At 48.3% G+C, this 21391-nt stretch overlaps 1 protein-coding gene across 1 annotated transcript in view; it reads left to right on the forward strand.

The window, feature by feature from the left end:
• The window catches only part of aldh8a1 (aldehyde dehydrogenase 8 family, member A1), a 66970-nt gene that overhangs the window by 21184 nt on the left and 24395 nt on the right, over positions 1-21391 (forward strand). Inside the window, exon 2 of the mRNA XM_078542381.1 lies at positions 830-977. Within this exon, the coding sequence (XP_078398507.1) occupies positions 830-977 (148 nt within the window). The remainder of the gene's footprint in view (positions 1-829; positions 978-21391) is intronic.

The following is a 21391-nucleotide window of genomic DNA, read 5'->3' on the forward strand; positions in this document are numbered from 1 at the left end:
CTTCCACATGCACCGTCTTCTGCAGTCCTCAGCAATGGTGCAGGCAGCGTCGGCTGGCCAGTAAGTCCTGAAAGTCTCCCTCGCCATGTGCACACCACATTTGTTAGGTAGGGAAGCTGAAAGGTGTAAATTTCCTCTGGGAGGGGTGGGGGGGGGTGGAGAAGATCTGAAGGGGCCACAAGGTTCCGGTCTATTGACCTAGTAATAAGCATTCATTAGATGCAAAATGGGTTCCTGACGTTTACCAGTGGGAAAGTCAACCCACCATGGACCCTTCATGAAAGTCGGGAGACAAAGATCCTGACCTGATTTCCCAACGGTTGGGAAACTGATTTCTGGACTCCAGCCACATCTTCCGCCTTCACCCGCCACGAGTCCCGCCACTGGTGGGAGGGGATGGTTACGCCTGTTAATTCTGCTTCTCTCTCTACAGATGCTGCCTGACCTGCTGAGTATTTCCAGCATTTTCTGTTTTTGTTCCACATTCCCCAATATCCACAGTATTCTGCTTTTCTCTAGTTGGGTTTGTCTGATTCACAGGTGTATGTTGTGCGACCCGGAAGTTCGCATGTCTTAGTGAAATGGGGACATTCGCTGAGATTCAAAACTACCAAAGGAGTGTACTTTTTGATAACTGGTTGATCATGTACAATACATTGTTTAGGAAAACAGGATTTCAGTGATCCAGGTGCTGTCAAGCAAACTAAAGCTATTGACTAATTGAAGATTTTGAACATAACTTTAGAAAATGCATGCTGAAGCTAGGCTAGGTGGAGAGGATTTGAATTCTTGTGACCTGATTGTTATTTTAATTTTTCTTTCTCTGAAGGTGGATGCTGCTGTAAATGCTGCCAAAGATGCCTTCCCTGCATGGTCAGCCAAGAGTCCTTTGCAACGTTCGCAGATACTCCATAAGCTGGCAGATCTGATAGAAGCTCACCTGGAGGAATTTGCTCAGGCAGAATCAAAGGATCAAGGTAACACAAAGCGACCGATTGTTTCTCTGAGCGTATTGAGTATGTGAAAGCGGGAGAGATGGGGCCAAGACTATCAGGTAGTATCTATACAGTCACAGCTAGGTGAATTGGTGGGAAGTAGATAGTGTAGCTGCTGATGTGACAACGTAATGGCACAATGGACTCCCCTCTTAAAATTGAACATTCCTGAACTCAACTATACTCAGCTAAAAATACTGCTGCTTACCTTGCAAGCTTCAGCTACTGTGCAACCATAACACTTGTTTTATTGTACAAATCCTTTTTCTTCAAGCCAAGGACATAAGAAGACTAGAACAAGACTATAGGATGGGTTAAATTGCAGTGCCCTTTATTTGGGCACACTCTCCTGAACCATGTTAACACACAAATGGTGAGGTGCAAGGAGCGGGGGAGTTGCAGGAGGGTGGGGGCAGGGGAGTTGCAGGTTTCCATGACCCTTTGTGTGAGGAAGTGATTCCTGACATTGCTGCTGAATGGCCTAGCTCTTATTTTAAGTTATGCACTTATGATTAAGGAATCCCCTATCAGAGGAAATAGTTTCTCTCAATTTACCCTATTAATGCCTTTAATCATCTCAAACACCTTAATTAAATTACCCCCTTACATTATAAACTCAAGAGAATACAACCCAAGTTCATTCAACCCAACAGGTAGACACTGAAAGGTTGTTTCCCTTGGCTAGGGATCCTAGAACAAGGGGGGTGCAGTCTGACGATAAGGGATTGATCATTTAGGAGTGCGATGAGGAGAAGTTTCTTCACTCAAAGGGTTGTGTATCTTTGGAGTTCTCTGCCCCAGGGGATTGTGAATGCTCCATCGTTGAATACATTTAAGACTGGGATAGACAGATTTTTGATCCTTCAGAGAATCAAGGGGCATGGGGCGCGGGCAGGAAAATGGAGTTGAGGGAGAAGATCATCCATGATCAGCACTTGTTGATAACACGCCCATCCGGGAGATCTTCCCAGAGTCAGCCAATTAAAAGACTGCCTCCTCCTGGTCCATCATCCAATTAAGGGCAACGGGCGGGTTCCTGAGGCTATGGGGCAGATCAAAGAGAAAAATTTTGGCCCCGCTGGCAGAAGTGGGCACTGCCACTGCAGGAGGAGAACCACCATCTTGAGGCACCCTCTGAAGAGATATTTACTTTTGTAAGATAAACAGTGACCATAACTGCCAGGCCATCCCCCGTGAAGGGAAAATTATACCATAGGATGGCCTGCGGCCCACAGATGGCTGCAGCTCTGGTTAGGGGTGGGAGGAGTGAACTGAAAAAGGCCTTGCGCGGCCTCCAGCCAGCTATCAGCAGACCATCTTGACTTCAGCCAATTCGATCTAAAAAATTTTTTTATTCATTCACAGGATGTGGGCTTTGCTGGCTGGGCCAATATGCATTGCCCATCCCAAGTTTCCCTTGAGAAGGTGGTGATGAGCTACCTTCTTGAACTGCTGCAGTCCATGTAGTGTAGGTACACCCACAGTGTACCTGCTTGTTGTATCAAGAAATGACTGAAGGCACTGGATACTGCAAAGGCTATGGGGCCTGATAACATTCTGCAGTAGTACTGAAGGCTTGTGCTCCAGAACTTGCCGTGCCCCTAGCCAAGCTGTTCAAAGCAGCTACAACACTGGCATCTACCCAATAATGTGGAAAATTGGCAAGGTATGTCCATTTTGCAGGACAAATCCAACCCGGCCAATTACTTGCCTCATCAGTCTACTCTCGATCATCAGCAAAGTTATGGAAAGTGTCATTAACAATGTTATCAAGCAGCAATTACACAACAATGACCTGCCCATGGATGTTCAGTTAGGACCAGTTCCACCAGGACTACTCGGCTCCTGATCTCATTACAGCCTTGGTCCAAACGGGGCCAAAAAATACTGAACTCGAGATAAGATGAGAGTGACTGTCCTTGACACCAAGGTTTCTTCTGACCAAGTGTGGCATCATGGAACCCTGGCAAGATTGAAGTCAATGGGAATTGGGGAAAATTCTACACTGGAGTCATACCTGGTACAAAGGAAGATTATCGTGGTTGCTGGAGGTCAGTCATCTCAGTCCCAGGACATCTCTGCAGGAGTTCCTTAGGGTAAGTGTCCTGGGCTCTGCCATCTTCAGCTGCTTCCCTCCAAGATAAGGTCAGAAGTGGGGATGTTCGCTGATGATTGCACAATGTTCAGCACCATTCACGACTCTTCAGGTTCTGAAGCAGTCCATGTCCAAATGCAGCATGACCTGGACAATATCCAGGCTTGGGCTGACAAGTGGCAAGTATCATTCACACCTCACAAGTGCCAGGCAATGATCAGCTCCAACAAGAGAGAATCTAACCATCTCCCCATGACATTCAATGGCATTACCATCACTGAATCCCCCACTATCAACATCTGGCGGCGGGGTTGGCGGGGGTGTTCCTGTTGATAAGAAACTGACCTGGACTAGCCACATAAATACTGTGGGTACAAGAGCAGGTCAGAGACTAGGAATCCTGTGGCAAGTAACTCACCTCCTGACTCCTCAAAGCCTGTCCACCATATACAAGGCACAAGTCAGGAGTGTGATGGAATACTCCCCACTTGCCTACATGAGTGCAGCTTCCACAACACTCAAGAAGCTGGACATCATCCAGGACAAAGCAGCCCACTTGACTGGCACCCCTTCCACCACCTTAAATATTCACTCCCTCCACCACCGATGCACAGTATCAGCAGTGTGTACCATCTACAAGATGCACTGCAGGAATTCACCAAAGTTCATTCAGCAGCACCTTCCAAACCTTTGACATCAACAACCTACGAAGGACAAGGGCAGTAGATACATGGGAATACCACCACCTGGAAGTTCCCCTCCAAGCCACACACCACTGTTCCTTCACTGTTGCTTGATCAAAATCCTGGAACTCCCTCCCTAATAGCACCATGAGTGTTCCTACACCACATGGACTGTAGCGGTACAGGAAGGCAGCTCACCACCACCTTCTCAGGGGCAATTAGGAATTTTCAACAAAGGCTGACCTCGCCCGTGACGCTCACATCCCGTGAAAGGATTAAAAATAAAGACTGTCTCCAGGTACCTGCTGGACTGTGGTCTCAGTAGGGGGCCCATCCGTCGGCACGAAGATCCCAGTGACGGCCCCATTCTGCTCACAATTGGGTAGTTAAATATGCAAAGTGGCTACCTGCTGCTGCTGGGTGGGTAGCCCTTTCGTTTTCCACCCGGCCTCCGGCAAAATTGGCTGGAGGCGGAAACGTGCAGCCAACGGACCCCACACCCTCTTTTCAAATATTCTTCCTGTCCACAGGACCAGGAAGATTCCACCCTGGTATCCTGTCAGCTATGACCCCGCCCCACCACTAGATATAATCAGAAAACTTGGATAACTGGCTCTATTCCTCATCTCAGTCATTTCTAAAAATGGTGAAAAGTTGAGGGCCCCCTCGTACAAATCCCTGGCTGGCACCACTGGTCGCAGCTGGCCAATTGAAACGGGTGCTCATTGCCCCCACTCTCTGGGCAGAATTTAATCCAGCCCGACATGGCGGGAACCATGGCGGCCGGGCCCACTTAATTCTGGGAGAGGCCCCGCGTCAATCTCCAGGTGGCGGCAAAACGGAAGATGGAAGGGACTGACGCGGGATTCCCGGTCACCAGCAGCAGGATGTCAATTAGGCTCAAAAATGAGCCAGCTGATACCCATTATCGCTGAGTCCACCCGCAAGTTCGTGGGAGCTCAGGGATTAATTGGGAGCTGCATTTCTCCCAAAGGCTGCCTGGCAAATGCTGCCAGGTTTGCCAGCAGCCTCCCAGGGGGTGAGGGGCAGGAGCGCATCCCCTCATTATCAGGCACTTTGTGCCCAATCGAGGGACCTTGCATTGGGAGGGGATACTACTGAAAGTCACACCCCTGTCCCTGCCTCTGACATTCCTGCAGCCCACAATTCCCACCCTGCGATCTCCATCCTGCCCTCACTCACCTTTGTCCTGGTGCCCCTTGGAGATTCTGGGCCTGTGGTGGGCGCATTGCCAGCAGCTGCCACCATTCCTGGTGGCGCTGATGGCAGTGCCTGAAGGGCACTTGATACCATCAGGCCACTCCCACTGACGGGGCTCCCCACAGCTTCTCTGACTGGTGGGTGAGACCTCCGTTGGGCCAAAACCTGCTTGACCTCATTCTCACCAAGCTTCCTGCCGCACAAGCATCTGTCCATGACAGTATTGATAGGAGTGACCACCGAACAGTCCTTGTGGAAATGATGTCCCGCCTTCACATTGAGGATAGCCTCCATCGTGTTGTGTGACACTACCACTGTGTTAAATTGGATAGATTTCAAACAGATCTAGCAACTTAAATCTGGGCATCCATGAGATGCTGTGGGCCATCAGCAGCAGCAGAATTGTACTCGAACACAAACTGTAACCTCATGGCCCAGCATATCCCCCACTCTACCATTACCATCAAGCCAGGGGATCAACCCTGGTTCAATGAAGAGTGCAGGAGGGCATGCCAGGAGCAGCACCAGGCATACCTAAAAATGAGGTATCAACCTGGTGAAGCTATAACACAGGACTACTTGCGTGCCAAACAGCATAAGCAGCAAGTGATAGACGGAGCTAGGCAATCACATAACCAACGGATCAGATCTAAGCTCTGCAGTCCCTGCCACATTCAGTTGTAAATGGTGGTGGACAATTAAAGAATTAACTGGAGGAGGAGGCTCCACAAATATCCCCATCCTCACTGATGGGGGAGCCCAGCACATCAGTGCAAAAGATAAGGCTGAAGCATTTGAAACAATCTTCAGCTAGAAGTGCCGAGTGGATGATCCATCTCAGCCTCCTCCTAAGGTCTCCAGCATCACAGATTCCAGCCTCCAGCCAACTCAAATCACTTCACGTCATATCAAGGAATGGCAAAAGGCACTGGATGCTGCAAAGGCTATGGCCCCTGACAACATTCCAGCAATAGTACTAAAGACTTGTGCTCCAGAACTAGCTGTGTACTTAACCAAGCTGTTTCTGTACGGCTACCAAAGTGGCACCTACCTGGCAATGTGGAAAATTGCCTGGGTATGTACAGTCCACAAAAAGCAGGACAAATCTAGGCCGGCCCCATTAGTCTATTGTCGATCATCAGAAAAATGATGGAAGGAGTCGTTGATAGTGTTATCAAGTGGCACTTACTCAGAAACAAGTTTGGGTTCCGCCAGGCCACTCGGCTCCTGACTTCATTACAACCTTAGTCCTAACATGGACAAAAAATTGAACTCAAGAGGTGAGGTGAGTGTGACTGCCCTTGGCATGAAGGCTGCTTTTGACCAAGTGTGGCATCAAGGAGCCCTAGAAATACTAGAATCAATGGCAGGTAGGAGGAAAACTCTGCATTGGTTGGAGTCATACCTAGCAAAAAGGAAGATGGTTGTGGTTGTTGGAGGTTAATCATCTCAGTTCCACGACATCACTGCAGGAGATGCTCAGGGTAGTGTCCTAGGCCCAACCATCTTCATCTGCTTCATCAATGACCTTGTCTCCATCATAAGGTCAGAAGTGGGGATGTTTGTTGATGATTGCACAATGTTCAGCACCATTCGTGACTCCTCAGATACTGAAACTGCCCATGTCCATGTGCAGCAACATTCAAGCTTGGGCTGATAAGTTTTTAAAAATTTATTCGTGGGATGTGGACCACAGTAATGCTCTGGGGACCCGGGTTCAAATCCCACCACGGCAGATGGTGGAATTTGGATTCAATAAATATCTGGAATTAAAATTAATTAATGATGACCATGAAACCATTGCCGATTGTCATAAAAACCCATCTGGTTCACAAATGTCCTTTAGGGAAGGAAATCTGCTGTCCTTACCTGGTCTGGCCTACACGTGACTCCAGCCCCACAGCAATGTGGTTGACTCTTAAAAATGCCCTCTGATGGCAAGTAACATTCACGGCATACAAGTGCCAAGCGATGACCATCCCCAACAAGAGAGAATCCAACTATCTCCACTTGACATTCAGTGGAATTACCATCGCTGTTTCCCCAACTATCAACATCTGGAGTTTACCATTGATCAGAAACTGAACCTGACTAGCTATATAAATACTGTGGCGACAAGAGCAGGTGGGAATTCTGTGGTGAGTAACTCACCTCCTGACTCCCAAAGCCTGTCCACCATCTACAAGGCACAAGTCAGGAGTGTGATGGAATACGCCCCACTTGCCTGGATGAGTGCAGCTCCCACAACATTCAAGAAGCTCGACCCCACCAGGACAAAGTAGCCCGCTTGATTGGCACCACATCCACGAACATTCACTCCACCACCACGCCCAGTGGCAGCCGTGTGTACCATCTACAAGATGCACTGCATCAACTCAGCGAGGGTCCTTCGACAGCACCTTCAAAATCCTGGAACTCCCTCCCTAACAGCACTGTGGGTGTACCTACACCACAGGGATCACAGCTGTTCAAGAAGGCAGCTCACTACACCTTCTCGAGGGGAACTAGGAATGGGCAACAAAAAATGGTGGGCCTAGGCAGCAATGCTCTCATCCCATAAAATCATTTTTAAAAATCCTGCCCTCTGTCTCAGAGATGATGCCAGAGGATCAGGAAGGTTGGATCACGAGTTGAAGTCAGAACCATTGGGAGGTGATGGTGGATGGTGGGGAGGGGATAGAGCAGGAAGTTTGGGGTCTTGAAGGAGCGGTCTGATGATTGCAAGTGAGGGATTGAGGGTGAGGGAACCTGTGAGTCGGGAGGGAGGTCAGATGTTTGTCCTTGGGCCTGGATGGCCGAGCTCAGAGCTGGGAGCCTCGGTGATTATGTTAAGTATTCACCTGCTTGTACTTGTATAATGTTTAGAGTTGGCAGCTGCCCCTAAGGAAATCACTGTTGCAGTAGGGACATCAGCAGGCTTTCGGCCCATTATTTGCATATGACTCTTGTTTGACCTTTCATAGTTGGATGAGCGACACCCTTCTGATCACAAGCGGATGCAAACTTCTTGTCCTCATTTGGCCTTCCGAGATCTAAATCCGGCTTCTTGCCAAAAAACTGGGTGTTACTGAGCCCAATTTACCTGCCAGAATGGTTTGATTAATTTATTTTTGGTTTTGGAGAATTTTTGGAAAAAGTTTCCTTAGAGGATGAGATGGATTGAGTACGATTCATAATGAAGCAGGTGCTCCTTGAGGACTGATTTTGAGCAAAGAAGCATTGCTTATAGTCAGTAAATAATTGGGAAATAATAATCACAGCATACATTAGGTTTGATTTAAGGATACAAAGGCCAGCTAAAGATAAAGGTACTTAACTAGAAAAAAAGGACGAAGGTCACTGATCCCCAGTTTGGGTTCCGCTCCTGACCTCATTACAGCCTTGGTTCAAACATGGACAAAAGAGCTGAACTCCCAAGGTGAGATGAGAGTGACTGCCCTTGACATCAAGGTAGCATTTGACCGAGTGTGGCATCAACCCTAGCAAAACTGGAGTCGATGGGAATCAGAGAAACACAGAATCACACAATGCAGAAGAGACCCTTCGGCCCATCGAGTCTGCACCGACACATGAGAAACACCTGACCTACCTACCTAATCCCATTTACCAGCACTTGGCCCATAGCCTTGAATGTTATGATGTGCTAAGTGCTCATCCAGGTACTTTTTAAAGGATGTGAGGCAACCCGCCTCCACCACCCTCCCAGACCGTCACCACCCTCAGGATAAAAAAGTTTTTCCTCACATCCCCCCTAAACCTCCTGCCCCTCACCTTGAACTTATGTCCCCTTGTGACTGACCCTTCAACTAAGGGGAACAGCTGCTCCCTATCCACCCTGTCCATGCCTCTCATAATCTTGTACACCTCGATCAGGTCGCCCCTCAGTCTTCTCTGCTCCAATGAAAACAACCCAAGTCTATCCAACCTCTTAAATGTTTCATCCCAGGCAACATCCTGGTGAATCTCCTCTGCATCCCCTCCAGTGCAATCACATCCTTCCTATAATGTGGCGACCAGAACTGCACACAGTATTCCAGCTGTGGCCTCACCAAGGTTCTATACAACTCCAACATGACCTCCCTACTTTTGTAATCTATGCCTCGATTGATAAAGGCAAGTGTCCCATATGCCTTTTTCACCACCCCACTAACATGCCCCTCTGCCTTCAGAGATCTATGGACACACACACCAAGGTCCCTTTGTTCCTCAGAACTTCCAAGTGCCATGCCGTTCATTGAATACTTCCTTGTCAAATTACTCCTTCCAAAATGTATCACCTCACGCTTTTCAGGGTTAAACTCCATCTGCCACTTATCTGCCTATTTGACTATCCCGTCTATATCTTCCTGTAGCCCTAGACACTCAACCTCACTGTTTACCACCCGGCCAATCTTTTGGTCATCCGCAAACTTACTAATCCTACCCCCCACATAGTCATCTATGTCGTTTATATAAATGACAAATAATAGGGGACCGAGCACAGATCCCTGTGGTACACCACTGGACACTGGCTTCCAGTCACTAAAGCATCCTTCTGTCATCACCCTCTGTCTCCTACAACTAAGCCTAACTTACTAATTTCGAATCCACCTTATCAAATTATCCTGTATCCCATGTGCCTTTGCCTTCTTTATAAGTGGGACCTTCTCAAAGGCTTTGCTGAAATCCATATAAACTACATCAACTGCACTACCCTCATCTACACACCTGGTCACCTCCTCAAAAAATTCAATCAAATTTGTTAGGCATGACCTCCCTCTGACAAAACCATGCTGACTATCCCTGATCAAACCTTGCCTCTCCAAGTGGAGATAGATTCTCTCCTTCAGAAATTTCTCCAATAGTTTCCCTACCACTGACCTGAGACTCACTGGCCTGTAGTTCCCTGTCTTATCTCTACAACCCTTCTTAAATAGCGGAACCACATTAGCTGTTCTCCAGTCCTCTGGCACCTCCCCCGTGGCCAGAGAGGAATTAAAAATTTGAGTCAGAGCCCCTGCGATCTCCTCCCTTGCCTCCCTCAGCAGTCTGGGAAACAAATCATCTGGACCTGGAGATTTGTCCACTTTTAAGCCTGCCAACACCTCCAATAACTTGTCACTCCCTATGTCAATTTGCTTAAGAACCTCGCAGTCTCCCTCCCCGAGTTTGATACCTTCACCCTCATTCTCTTGGGTGAAGACGGATGTGAAGTATTCATTCAATACTCTAGCGATGTCCTCTGGCTCCACGCATAAATTGCCCCCTTAGTCCCTTATGGGCCCTACTCTTTCCTTGGTTATCCTCTTCCCAATGATATACTTATGAAATATCTTGGGATTTTCCCTACTTTTACCAGCCAGAGCTTTCTCATATCCCCTCTTTGCTCTCCTAATTGCTTTCTTAAGCTCCACCCTGCACTTCTTGTACTCCACTAATGCCTCTGCTGATTTGCTTCCCTTGTACCTGCTAAAAGCCTCTCTTTTCCTTCCGATGAATATCTCTGGTCATCCATGGTTCTCTGGGCTTGTTACTCCTTCCTATCACCCTAGAGGGAACATGTTGAGCCTGTACCCTCCCCATTTCCTTTCTGAATACTCCCCACTGTTCCTCTGTGGATTTCCCCACAAGTAACTGTTCCCAGTCCCTGTTCCCTTGGCCAGACCCTAAACAAAAACAAAAATACCTGGAAAAACTCATCAGGTCCGGCAGCATCTGCGGAGAGGAGCACAGTTAACGTTTCGAGTTCATATGACTCTTCAACAGAACTAAGTAAAAATAGAAAAGAGGTGAAATATAAGCTGGTTTAAGGGGGGATGGGACTGGTAGAGCTGGATAAAGGGCCAGTGATAGGTGGAGATAACCAAAAGATGTCATAGACAAAAGGACAAAGAGGTGGTGATATTATCTGAGGAATGTGCTAATTAAGGGTAGAAAGCAGGTCGAGCAAGGTACAGATAGCCCTAGTGGGGGTGGGGTGGGGTGAAGGAATCGAAAAAGGCTAAAAGGTAGAGATAAAACAATGGATGGAAATATATTTAAAAATAATGGAAATAGGTGGGAAAAGAAAAATCTGCCAGACCTACTGAGTTTTTCCAGGTATTTTTGTTTTTGTTTTGGATTTCCAGCATCCGCAGTTTTTTGCTTTTATTTTGGCCAGACCCTGTCTTATTTTACGAAAATCCACTCTCCCCCCAATCCAAAACATTTTTTTGCAACTTGTCGATTTCTTTGTCTATAACAAACTTAAACTGTACCATGTTGTGGTCGCTATTGCTCAAATGCTCGCCCACCACCACCTCAGCCACCTGTCCGGCTTCATTCCTCAGAATTAGGTCCAGCACTGCACCGTCCCTTGTTGGACCCTCTACATATTGACCTAAAAAGTTCTCCTGTACACATTTCAGGAAATCCACTCCATCCAAGCCCTTAATACTATGTCTATCCCAATTAATGTTGGGAAAGTTGAAATCACCTCATATAATTACCCTATTATTGTTTTACACACCTCCACAAATTGTGCACATATTTGCTCCTCAATTTCCCGTGGACTATCTCGGGGTCTATAATAAACACCTAATAATGTGGTTGCCCCTTTTTTATCCCGAAGCTCTACCCACAAAGCTTCATTCGATTCCCCCTCCAAGATATCATCTCTCCTTACTGCAGTAACTGACTCCTTAACTAATAATGCAATGCCTCCTCCTCTTTTACCCCTTCCCCTGTCTCGCCTGAAGATTCAATATCCCGGAATGTTGAGCTGCCAATCCTGCCCTTCCTTCAACCACACCTCAGCGATGGCTACTATATCATAATTCCACATGTCAATCCTCACCTTTAACTCATCCGTTTTACCTGTAATACTCCTGGCATTAAAGTAGAGGCCATCCAGCCTTGCCTTACTCCCTTGAAGCTTATTGCAACTGTACTCCCTCTGACTTGATTGTTTTACTGTATCCCTATGTGTCCCTATTCTGCTAACATTCTGTGTCCCCTCCCCCTGCCAAATTAGTTTAAACTCCTCCCAACAGCACTAGCAAACCCGCCCGCAAGGATGTTAGTCCCTCTCTGGTTCAGATGTAGACCGTCCCGCTTGTACAGGTCCCACCTTCCCTAGAAACGGTCCCAGTGATCCAGGAATCCAAAACCCTCCCTCCTGCACCAAATCTTAAGCCACAAATTCATCTGCCCTATTCTCCTATTTCTGTGCTCGCTAGCACGTGGCACTGGGAGAAATCCAGAGATTACAACCCGAGAGGTCTTGCTTTTTAGTCTACTGCCTAACTCCCTGAATTCTTGATGCAAGACCTCATCCCTCTTTCTACCTATGTCATTGGTACTAACATGTATCATGAGCTCTGTTTTATCACCCTCCCCCTTCAGGATGCCCTGCAGCCGTTCAGTGACATCCCAGACCCTGGCACCAGGGAGGCAACATACCATCCTGGAGTCACGCTGACGGCCACAGTAGCGCCTATCTGTTCCCCTGACTATAGAATCCCCTATTACTATTGCTCTTCCTCCCTTCCTCCCCTCCTGTACAGACAGGCTGCTTGTGGTGCCAGAAGCTTGCACTCCCTGGAGGAACCAGCGCCCTCATCAGCCTCCAAAATGGAATACCGATTTGCGAGCGGGACCCCAGGGGACTCCTGAACTATCTGCCTGTTTCTCTTGGACTGCCTGGTGGTCACCCATTCCCTTCCTTCCTCAAGTCCCTTCATCTGCGGTGTGACCACCTCTCTAAACGTGCTATCCATGATGCTCTCAGACTCAGAGAGAAAACTCTCCGCTGGTTGGAGTCATACCTAGCACAAAAGGGAATAGCTGTGGTTGTTGGAGGTCAGTCATGTCAGCTCCAGGACATCACTGCAGGAGTTCCTCAGGGTAGTGTCCTCAGCCCAACCATCTTCAGCTGCTTCATCAATGACCTTGCATTAGAAGCTCAGAAGTGGAGATGTTCGCTGATGATTGCACAATGTTCAGCATCATTCGCGACCCCTCAGATACTGAAGCAGTACATGTCCAAATGCAGCCCGACCTGTACAATATCCAGGATGGGGCTGACAAGTGGCAAGTAACATTCGCACCACACAAGTGTCAGGCAATGACCATCTCCAGCAGGGGAGAATTCAGTCATCGCCCCTTGATGTTCAATGGCATTACCATTACTGAATCCCCCAACTATCAACATCCTGGGGGTTACCATTGACCAGAAACTGAACTGGACTAGCCATTTAAATACTGTGAGTACAAGGGCAGATCAGAGACTAGGAATCGTGCAACAAGTAACTTACCCCCTGACTCCTCAAAGCCTGTCCACCATCTACAAGACACAAGTCAGGTGTGTCATGGAATACTCCCCACTTGCCTGGATGAGTGCAGCTCCCACAACACTCAAGAAGCTTGACACCATCCAGGACAAAGCAGCCTGCTTGATTGACACCACATCCACAAACATTCACTCCCTCCACAACCAACGCACAATAACAGCAGTAACTACCATCTACAAGATGCATGCAGGAATTCACCAAGACTCCTTCGACAGCACCTTCCAAACCCACAACCACTACCATCTAGAAGGACAAGGGCAGCAGATAGATGGGGACACCACTACCTGGAAGTTCCCATCCAAATCACTCACCATCCTGACCTGGAAATATATCGCCATTCCTTCACTGTCGCTGGGTCAAAATCCTGGAACTCCATTCCTAACAGCACTTTGGGTGTACCTACACCACATGGACTGCAGTGGTTCAAGAAGGCAGCTCACCACCACCTTCTCAATGGCAACTAGGGATGGGCACTAAATGCTGGCCCAGCCAGCGAAGCCCACGTCCTGTGAATGAATAAAAAAGATAAAAAGGACCAAATTGATGAGAGAGACAAGTTCGCAAATGGGATGATGTATCAGGTGTGGGAATGGTCAAATATGAAATAGAGAGAAGAACCAGCAATGTGGACTTTGCTTCACAAATGGTAAAATTGTTTGAAAGGATTGGACTGATGGACTGGAACCTTTAGTGTTACAGTATTCCTAATTTTGTCGTTCGTTATCTGTTTCTTGTCTTTGTGCAGCATTTCAAGTGCTGCAAGCACTTTGAAAGTGACGATTGAATCTGCCTCCACTACATTCTCAGGCAGTACATTCCAGATCCTAACCACTTGCTGCATCATATTTATCATACTTCATATTAGAGCAATGTTGGAAATGTGGGGATATTTACACACTGGGAATGAGATCCAGAGATTTCTATTTTTTTCTAACTTTGTCGCTTGCTCTTCTCCTCTCCTGAAAGCACAGACTCCTTACTGAGATAAAAACAGAAACTTAACCATAAGCAAGAACTGCAGGACCATGCATTAGGCCGTGGGAAATCTGACTTGCCTACTGGGGTCATCATACAATGATTTCAAGTATTTTTGTATTTCCATTAATAATTGGTTTCAAGCTGTGAGACATTTGGCGACAGTGAAGCCCCCAGCTGTACCCTGTCATGCAAATGTACACCTGTGTGCAAGAGTGAGAATTGAAATGAAGTGTTTGCGCCCTTATTGCGTTTTACTTTCAACAAAGGAAATCATAGAATCGTAGAATGGTCCCCGTTCAGAAGAAAGGCCACTCGGCCTGTCCTGCCTGTGCTGGCTCTCTGTGGGCAGAATCTTCCTGGTTCCGCGGGGGCTGGCTTGAGGCAGGACCAGGAAGAATTCCAGAGATAGAAGCGTCGGATCAGCGAGCTGACACGTTCCTGCCTCCAGGCAATCTTCCCGGAGGCAGACCTGCGGAGGCTACCCCCACTCAGTAGCGGTGAGCAACCAATCTATATAATTAAATGCCCATTTCTGGTTGATTGGAGCCACTGCAGGGATCTTCCTGCCACCCCCACCCCCCCGGCACTGAAAGCCAGTCCAGCAGGTCCCTGGAGCTGGCTTACCGGCAACTGTCCTTGGAGACCCATGAGGCATCTTTTGGTTCTTCCCTACACTGGAGATGCAATAATCAGTGGGCCACAGCTGCCAGGCCACTGCAAGAGCGACTCTCCGGGTCCCACACCTCCACCCTTTCCTTGTAGCCCTACAATTTGTTTTTTCAGGTGCTTATCCAATTCTCTTCTGAAAGTGACGATTGAATCTGCCTCTACAACATTCTCAGGCAGTGCATTCCAGATCCTAATCACTTGCTGCATCATATTAATCATATTTCATATTGGAGCAATGTTGGAAATTAGGGATATTTACAGACTGGCAATGAGATCCAGAGATTTCTTTTTTTTTTTCTCTGACTTTGTCGCTTGCTCTTCTCCTCTCCTGAAAGCACAGACTCCTTACTGAGATAAAAACAGAAAATGCTGGAAATACTCAGCAGGTCAGGCAGCATCTGTGGAGTGAGAAACTGAGTTAATGTTTCAGGTTGATGGCTTTTCATCAGAACTGGAAAAAGCTAGAGATGTCATGGAGTCATTATGGTGCGGAAGGAGGCCATTCAGTCCACCGAGTCCATGCTGGCTTTCTGTAGAGTAATCCAGTCAGACCCATTCCCCTCATCTATCACTGTAGTCCTGCAATTTTATTTCCCTCAAGTGCCCATCCAATTTCCTTTTAACACCATTCATCGTCTCCACTCCCATCACCCTCATAGGCTGCGAGTTCCAGTCATTACCACTCGCTGTACAAAACAAGGTCTTCCTCACATTTCCCCTGCATCACAAATGAAAACTTTAGGGCCTGAATTCCACACTCGGCATGCGTGCCAAGTCGGCGGGCCTGGAAATGGACATATAATCCACTCCTGGGTGGCACTGCGTCTCCAGTGTGATTTCACGCTGTGTAGCCAATTAAGGGCCACCTTGCGTGAAACGCGTCTTATCAATGGTTGGAAGGGCCAGGCTGGAGCCTGTCGGGTGCCGGGTCCAATGGCGACCTGGTGGGGGCTTTAGAAGCAGCAGAGGCAGCTCCCTGAAGGCTACCAGGGGACACGTTGTAGCTTTGAAGTTATTTGAGAAAACATTTTTTATTTGAGCAGCAATGGCATCTAAAACTACTGGGCACGCCAGGTGGGACAGCAAGTCCTGTGGGCACTTGGCCCCCTGTTTTCGGATGAGTGCCTGGAAACCTCATGGAGAAGGTCAGTGCCAGGCGGGACATCCTTATCCCCAGGGATGACAAGAGGGCACCGCACCTGACCAAGAAAGCATGGGCAGAGGTGGCAGCCCAGGTCAGTGGCCATGATGTTGTGTGGCGCACATGGGTGCAGTGCCACAGAAGGTTCAACGATCTTCTGCGCTTGGCAAGGGTGAGTACTGAGTTGGCATGGATCTGTGTGGGGAAGTGTTAATAGCTGGCTGTCCCCCCGTGGTGCTCAGGGGTGTAAGAGTCTTGAGTGCCAACTGTCAATGACATTGGTGCCAGCCAAGGCGGTGAGCCCTGGCTGCTTGGCCTGACTCCTTTGCGGCTCGAGGGCCATGACTCAGATGTGCCCTGCAAGATGTTCCTCAGGTGGGGTTGGCCAGGCAGCAGTGGGACTGCAGGTAGAGAGTGAACTAATCAAAAAGCTCCTCTGTCCTTTCAGAAGAGAAACTATAACAACATCGAGAGGTCAAGGACAGGCGGATGCCCCCCAAACCTGCTCATATTGATGAGGTACGAGAGGGATGCCCTGGAGATGTATTGCCGGCGCCCAGCTCTGTCCACCGGTCTTGGAGAGGCAGGGGTCTCTGACGAAGGTGAGAGTGTCAGAGTGTGCAAACATTGTTGTGTTGTCTCATCTGTAATGAAAACCTCAAACCTTCATTGAAGGACAATGGCACCATGATGCAGATCTCCATTGTCTCACCAGCCCGCCTGGCATGCACTGTGACAGTGTGATGATTAATATTAATAACATGTCATTTTCTTCCGCTAGAATCTCCATCCTGCCAATGTGTGCAGGACCCCGATGAGCCACCCTTGACGCCATAGGACCAATGCCCATCAGATGCACCTGCATTACACCCCCCTCTTGGCACCATCGCAGATACCAGCACCTCGATGGGCATTAGATCATCGACTACGATGTTGGTTCACAGCGATGGGGACATGGCACATTTGCATGAGGAGCAGGTGGGGGCAGAGAGAGCTCAGGGTGCTGGCAGTCAGAGGACCAGGACTATGCTGAGTCTGAGGGAGATGATGAGCCTCTGGAGTCGACCATTAGGTGGCAGATGCTGGATGTCCAGCGAGATATGTGGAAGGATCTGGCAGAGATTCCTGAAGTGCCATTGTCTCTGTCATGGAGGAGCCCATTCAGAGCATGAGCACTGTATTGACCCTCAGCACTGAGCGCACTGCCTCCTCCATTGAGAAAGTGGCGAATCTCATGGAGAGGCAGCTCCAGGAACAGAATCAGGGCTTCCTGAGGTTGCGCTCAGAGGACGACTGCCAAGGTTATCGAGGCCAACAGGACAGCACAGTTAGCAGGCTGCCTCCAATGCTGTTGCCAGCGAGAAGGGGGGAGGAGGGGAGCAACAAGATGTAACACTCGCAGATGGAAGTTTAAGGCACCATGAGCACAAGAGCAACTGTTCACAGGTGATCTTCTATCTGCCATGTTTTGTTAATTTGTTTACTGGTGTGACCATTAACACCTTATATTATGTTTATTTTCTGTGAGTGTCAATCTTATATAAATTTTGCTTTTGTGTTAATGGCCTGAGTATGCTTCAGTTGTTTAGTAGGTGCAGGACACGCCAGTATCTCATGCTGGACGTGAGTGACTCTAAACTTTATTGCACAGGTACTGAGTGGACTTTGGGTTCAATGGAATGGGTCATTTCAAACATCCAGTAAGGAGGCGGCAACCCTAGCATGAGGTGGAAGCATTGCCTTAGCAGCCTAGTTGGAGGAGCGTTGAATCAAGGCCTCTCCAGTGTCCCTGCCTCCTTGATGGTTCCAGAGGTCTGCTTCGACATCCTCACCATGTTTTTCCCCGTGCTCCTCACCTGACCCACCACTGGAGTCATCATCTGTGGCCTGTGGAGCTGCCTCAAGATCCTCTTCCTCCAATGGGTCCCCCATTGCCAGAGCCAGATTGTGGAGAGCGCAGCATGCAGTGACCATCAGAGACACCCGCTTTGGAGGGTATTGTATTGCTTCTTCCGAATGGTCCAGGCACCTGAGTTTCATCTTGAGCAGACCTATGGTTCTCTCTATCACCGCCCTTGAGGAGGCATGACTCCCATTAAACCTCTGCTCTGCCTCTGTTCTTGGGTGCCGGATAGGCACCATAAGCCACCTTTTCAATGGATAGCCCTTGTTACCCAGCAGCCATCCATCCAGTCGAGCTGGAGCACTGAATAGCCTCGGCACCTGTGAGTATCGGAGAATGTATGCATCATGGGAGCTGCCAGGGTACCTTGCACAGACTGGCAGGATCTGCATCCTGTGGTCACACAATATTAGCACGTTCATGGAGTGGAATCCCTTCCTGTTGATGAAGGCACCCGGCTCACATGCTGGCGTCTTGTTGGTCACGCGTGCAGTCGATGGCACCCTGGATGCGGGGGAACCCAGCAATCGCAGTGAAGTCTCTGGCTCGCTCTGCCTGGCTGGCCCCGTCTGTCCGGAAATGAATAAATATCATGACCTGCCTGAACAGAGCATCAGTCACCAGCTTCACGCAACTGTGGACAGCTGATTGGGACACTCCACACAGACCCCTCACTGACCCCTGGAAAGAGCTAGAGGCATAGATATTAAGGGTCACTGTTACCTTCAGAGCCACTGGCATGGGATGGCCACCCACACAGTTGGAGGTGATTTCAGGCCCAGTCATCTCGCATATGGAGGTCACAGTCTCCCTGGAGAGGTGGAGTTTCCTTCAGCATTTACCTTGGACATATCGAGGTAGCTCCATCGCTGCCTGAACACTCTGGCAGCATGATAGTGGCGTCTTCTGCGGTCCCTTCCACAATGGACTCCCTGCTAGCCCTGCGCCCCCTGTGCCTGCGCCCCTCCTCCCACAGGTCGCTCCCTTGGACGCTGCCTGTGGACTCCTGTCCCTTCTGCCCCTATCTCCTCAGAGGCAGAAGTACCACCAATGGAGTAGACAATCCTCATTACCAGAGGAACAGAAAGTTTTCTGGTGACTAGAAGGATCCACATGGTATAAATTCTCCAAGTGCCTTGGAGACACCAATGAGCCCTGAAATGAAGGCTAGCAAAGCAAAGACTGAAGCTCAAAAGGCTGTCAAGTTTCATTAAGCAACCAGCAGCAAACTATCTTCTAAAATCCTCACAATAGCAATGCTCCAGACCTTTTTTGTCCTGCCCTTGGGTGACAATTCATTAAAAACAGGTTGCCCGCCTGCCCATTTGTCCCATGCAACGAATGCAAAATTGCACGAGCAATGTAAAACCATGGACAATAGGCTTTTTAATGGCCTTAATTGGCCCTTTAATTGTCGGTGGGCACCGTTCTGACTCCTGCACAAGCCTACCGACCTCAATATTGCAAACGTGCGTGATGACGTCGGGACGCACGCCTGATGTCATTTCGCGCAATTTCACATGCAGTTGGGTCGGACGCGTGCCCAACCTCGGAACATAAATTTCAGGCCTAGGTGTTGTTTCCCTCCCTAAGCCAGAAAAACACCCACACCAATTACAGTGCCCTTGCTGCTCTTCTGACTATAACTAACCAACATAGCACAGACAGAATGCAGCTCTTCCTTGGTATGTACCGCTCAACTAGAGACTATGTTCGTCTTCCATCTGAGCTGGTGAAGACTCATCTTACTTCCTATCTTTGCCTATAAATGCTTCAATAAGCAAATTTATATTCACTCCATTTGGTGGTTGATGAGGAGAAACTTCTTTAGCCAGAGAGTGGTGAATCTATGGAATTCATTGTCACAGAAGGCTGTGGAGGCCAGGTCATTGAGTGTATTTAAAACCGAGATAGATAGGTTCTTGATTGGTAAGAGGATCAAAGGTTACGGGGAGAAGGCGGGAGAATGGGGTTGAGAAACTTAACAGCTATGATTGAATGGTGGAGCAGACTCAATGGGCCGAATGGCCTAATTTCTGCTGCTATGTCTTATGGTCTTATGGTTGACTATTATACTGATGAATAAGTGGAAGAATCGAGTAGCTATAACAGTAGAAAACCTAGATCCAAGGCGTGTAGTGCAGGATGCTACGTAGGTTGAAGAAAGGAAAGATTAAAAAAAAACACAGGAAATAAATTGGGTAGTAAAGAATAGGTGATGCACAACTTACTCTTCATGTTATGGCGGTGGTAGAATTGGCTGTGTGTCAGTGTTTGTTATCTGATTGGGTGGTGGTTGAATCAGGAGGAGTAACTCGAATCCAAATGGTCTACTTAATCAAAAAAGAACAAAGTAATTGGCAAAAAATGTTCATGCCAATAGTCAAGTTCAGTTTGCTATTCGAATAAGAGCCAAGAGTGAACATATCCAGTGCAAATGCTTGCTTTTGTGTAACCCATTCAGGGTGCCTAATCATGTCTTTCAGAAACATTATAGAACATTTCATATACAATGGATTATTTTTAAATGCAGCCATTGTTCTTTTGTAGGTGAACAGCCATTTTGCACACACCATGATCTCACAACTGCAATGAAATGAATAACCCGTGATTTGTGTTTAAATAAATCAGACTTAATTTATGGGTGGAATTTTCCGTACCCATTGGCGGTGGGCGTGTTTGGTGGCGTGAGTGGACAATATGGCGAGGAGGCCAAAAATCGATTTCACAACATTGCGAAACCAGTTTGCAATCGGCTGCACTGCCTATCAAGGGCGGCCTGCATTCCCTGTTGTCGGATGTTGGGAATTTCATTGTAATACACCTGCATATCATTATGAACCCAGCTCACCGGAATTTCCCCCCCACGCTGGATCATCCTGGTACATTTGTGTAATTGCATGCGGACGTGTTTCACAACTGTACATGAGCAACGTGCACCTGGCAAGCTGCACTTCACTCGGGACTTCGAGGTTTGCCTACCTTGCTTCGGGCAGCACTTGGGGTCATCAGTGCCAGGCTTTGCAGACAGCACCGCATCACTTTTAGGGGGGCTCATGGGCCTTTTGCTACCTACAAGACCAGCCATAAGGCGGGGTTGGCTTTTCAACAGCTGCAGGGCTAGTGCTTGCTTGGGGAAGGGGGAGAAGTGGCCTCAGGCAAGGGAAGAGGCTGCAGGGCGAGGGCTGTATTGGGGAATGGGGGTGCCCCAGGGTGTGTGTGGGGGCACAAGTTTCTGTGCACATAGCCTCAAGATGCTGAGGGCTGAGGAGGCAGTTTCCAGAGGAGATGAGGCCAGATGGAGATGTGAGGGTGTGTGTGTGTGAGAGAGTGAGTGGTGATGTCCCTTGAGCTGACAGTGAGTGAGATGCCAGTGAATGTGTGATGGGTTTGCGTG

This window comes from Cetorhinus maximus, chromosome 5 (genome assembly GCF_964194155.1).
Source record: "Cetorhinus maximus chromosome 5, sCetMax3.hap1.1, whole genome shotgun sequence".
Taxonomy (NCBI): Eukaryota; Metazoa; Chordata; class Chondrichthyes; order Lamniformes; family Cetorhinidae; genus Cetorhinus; species Cetorhinus maximus.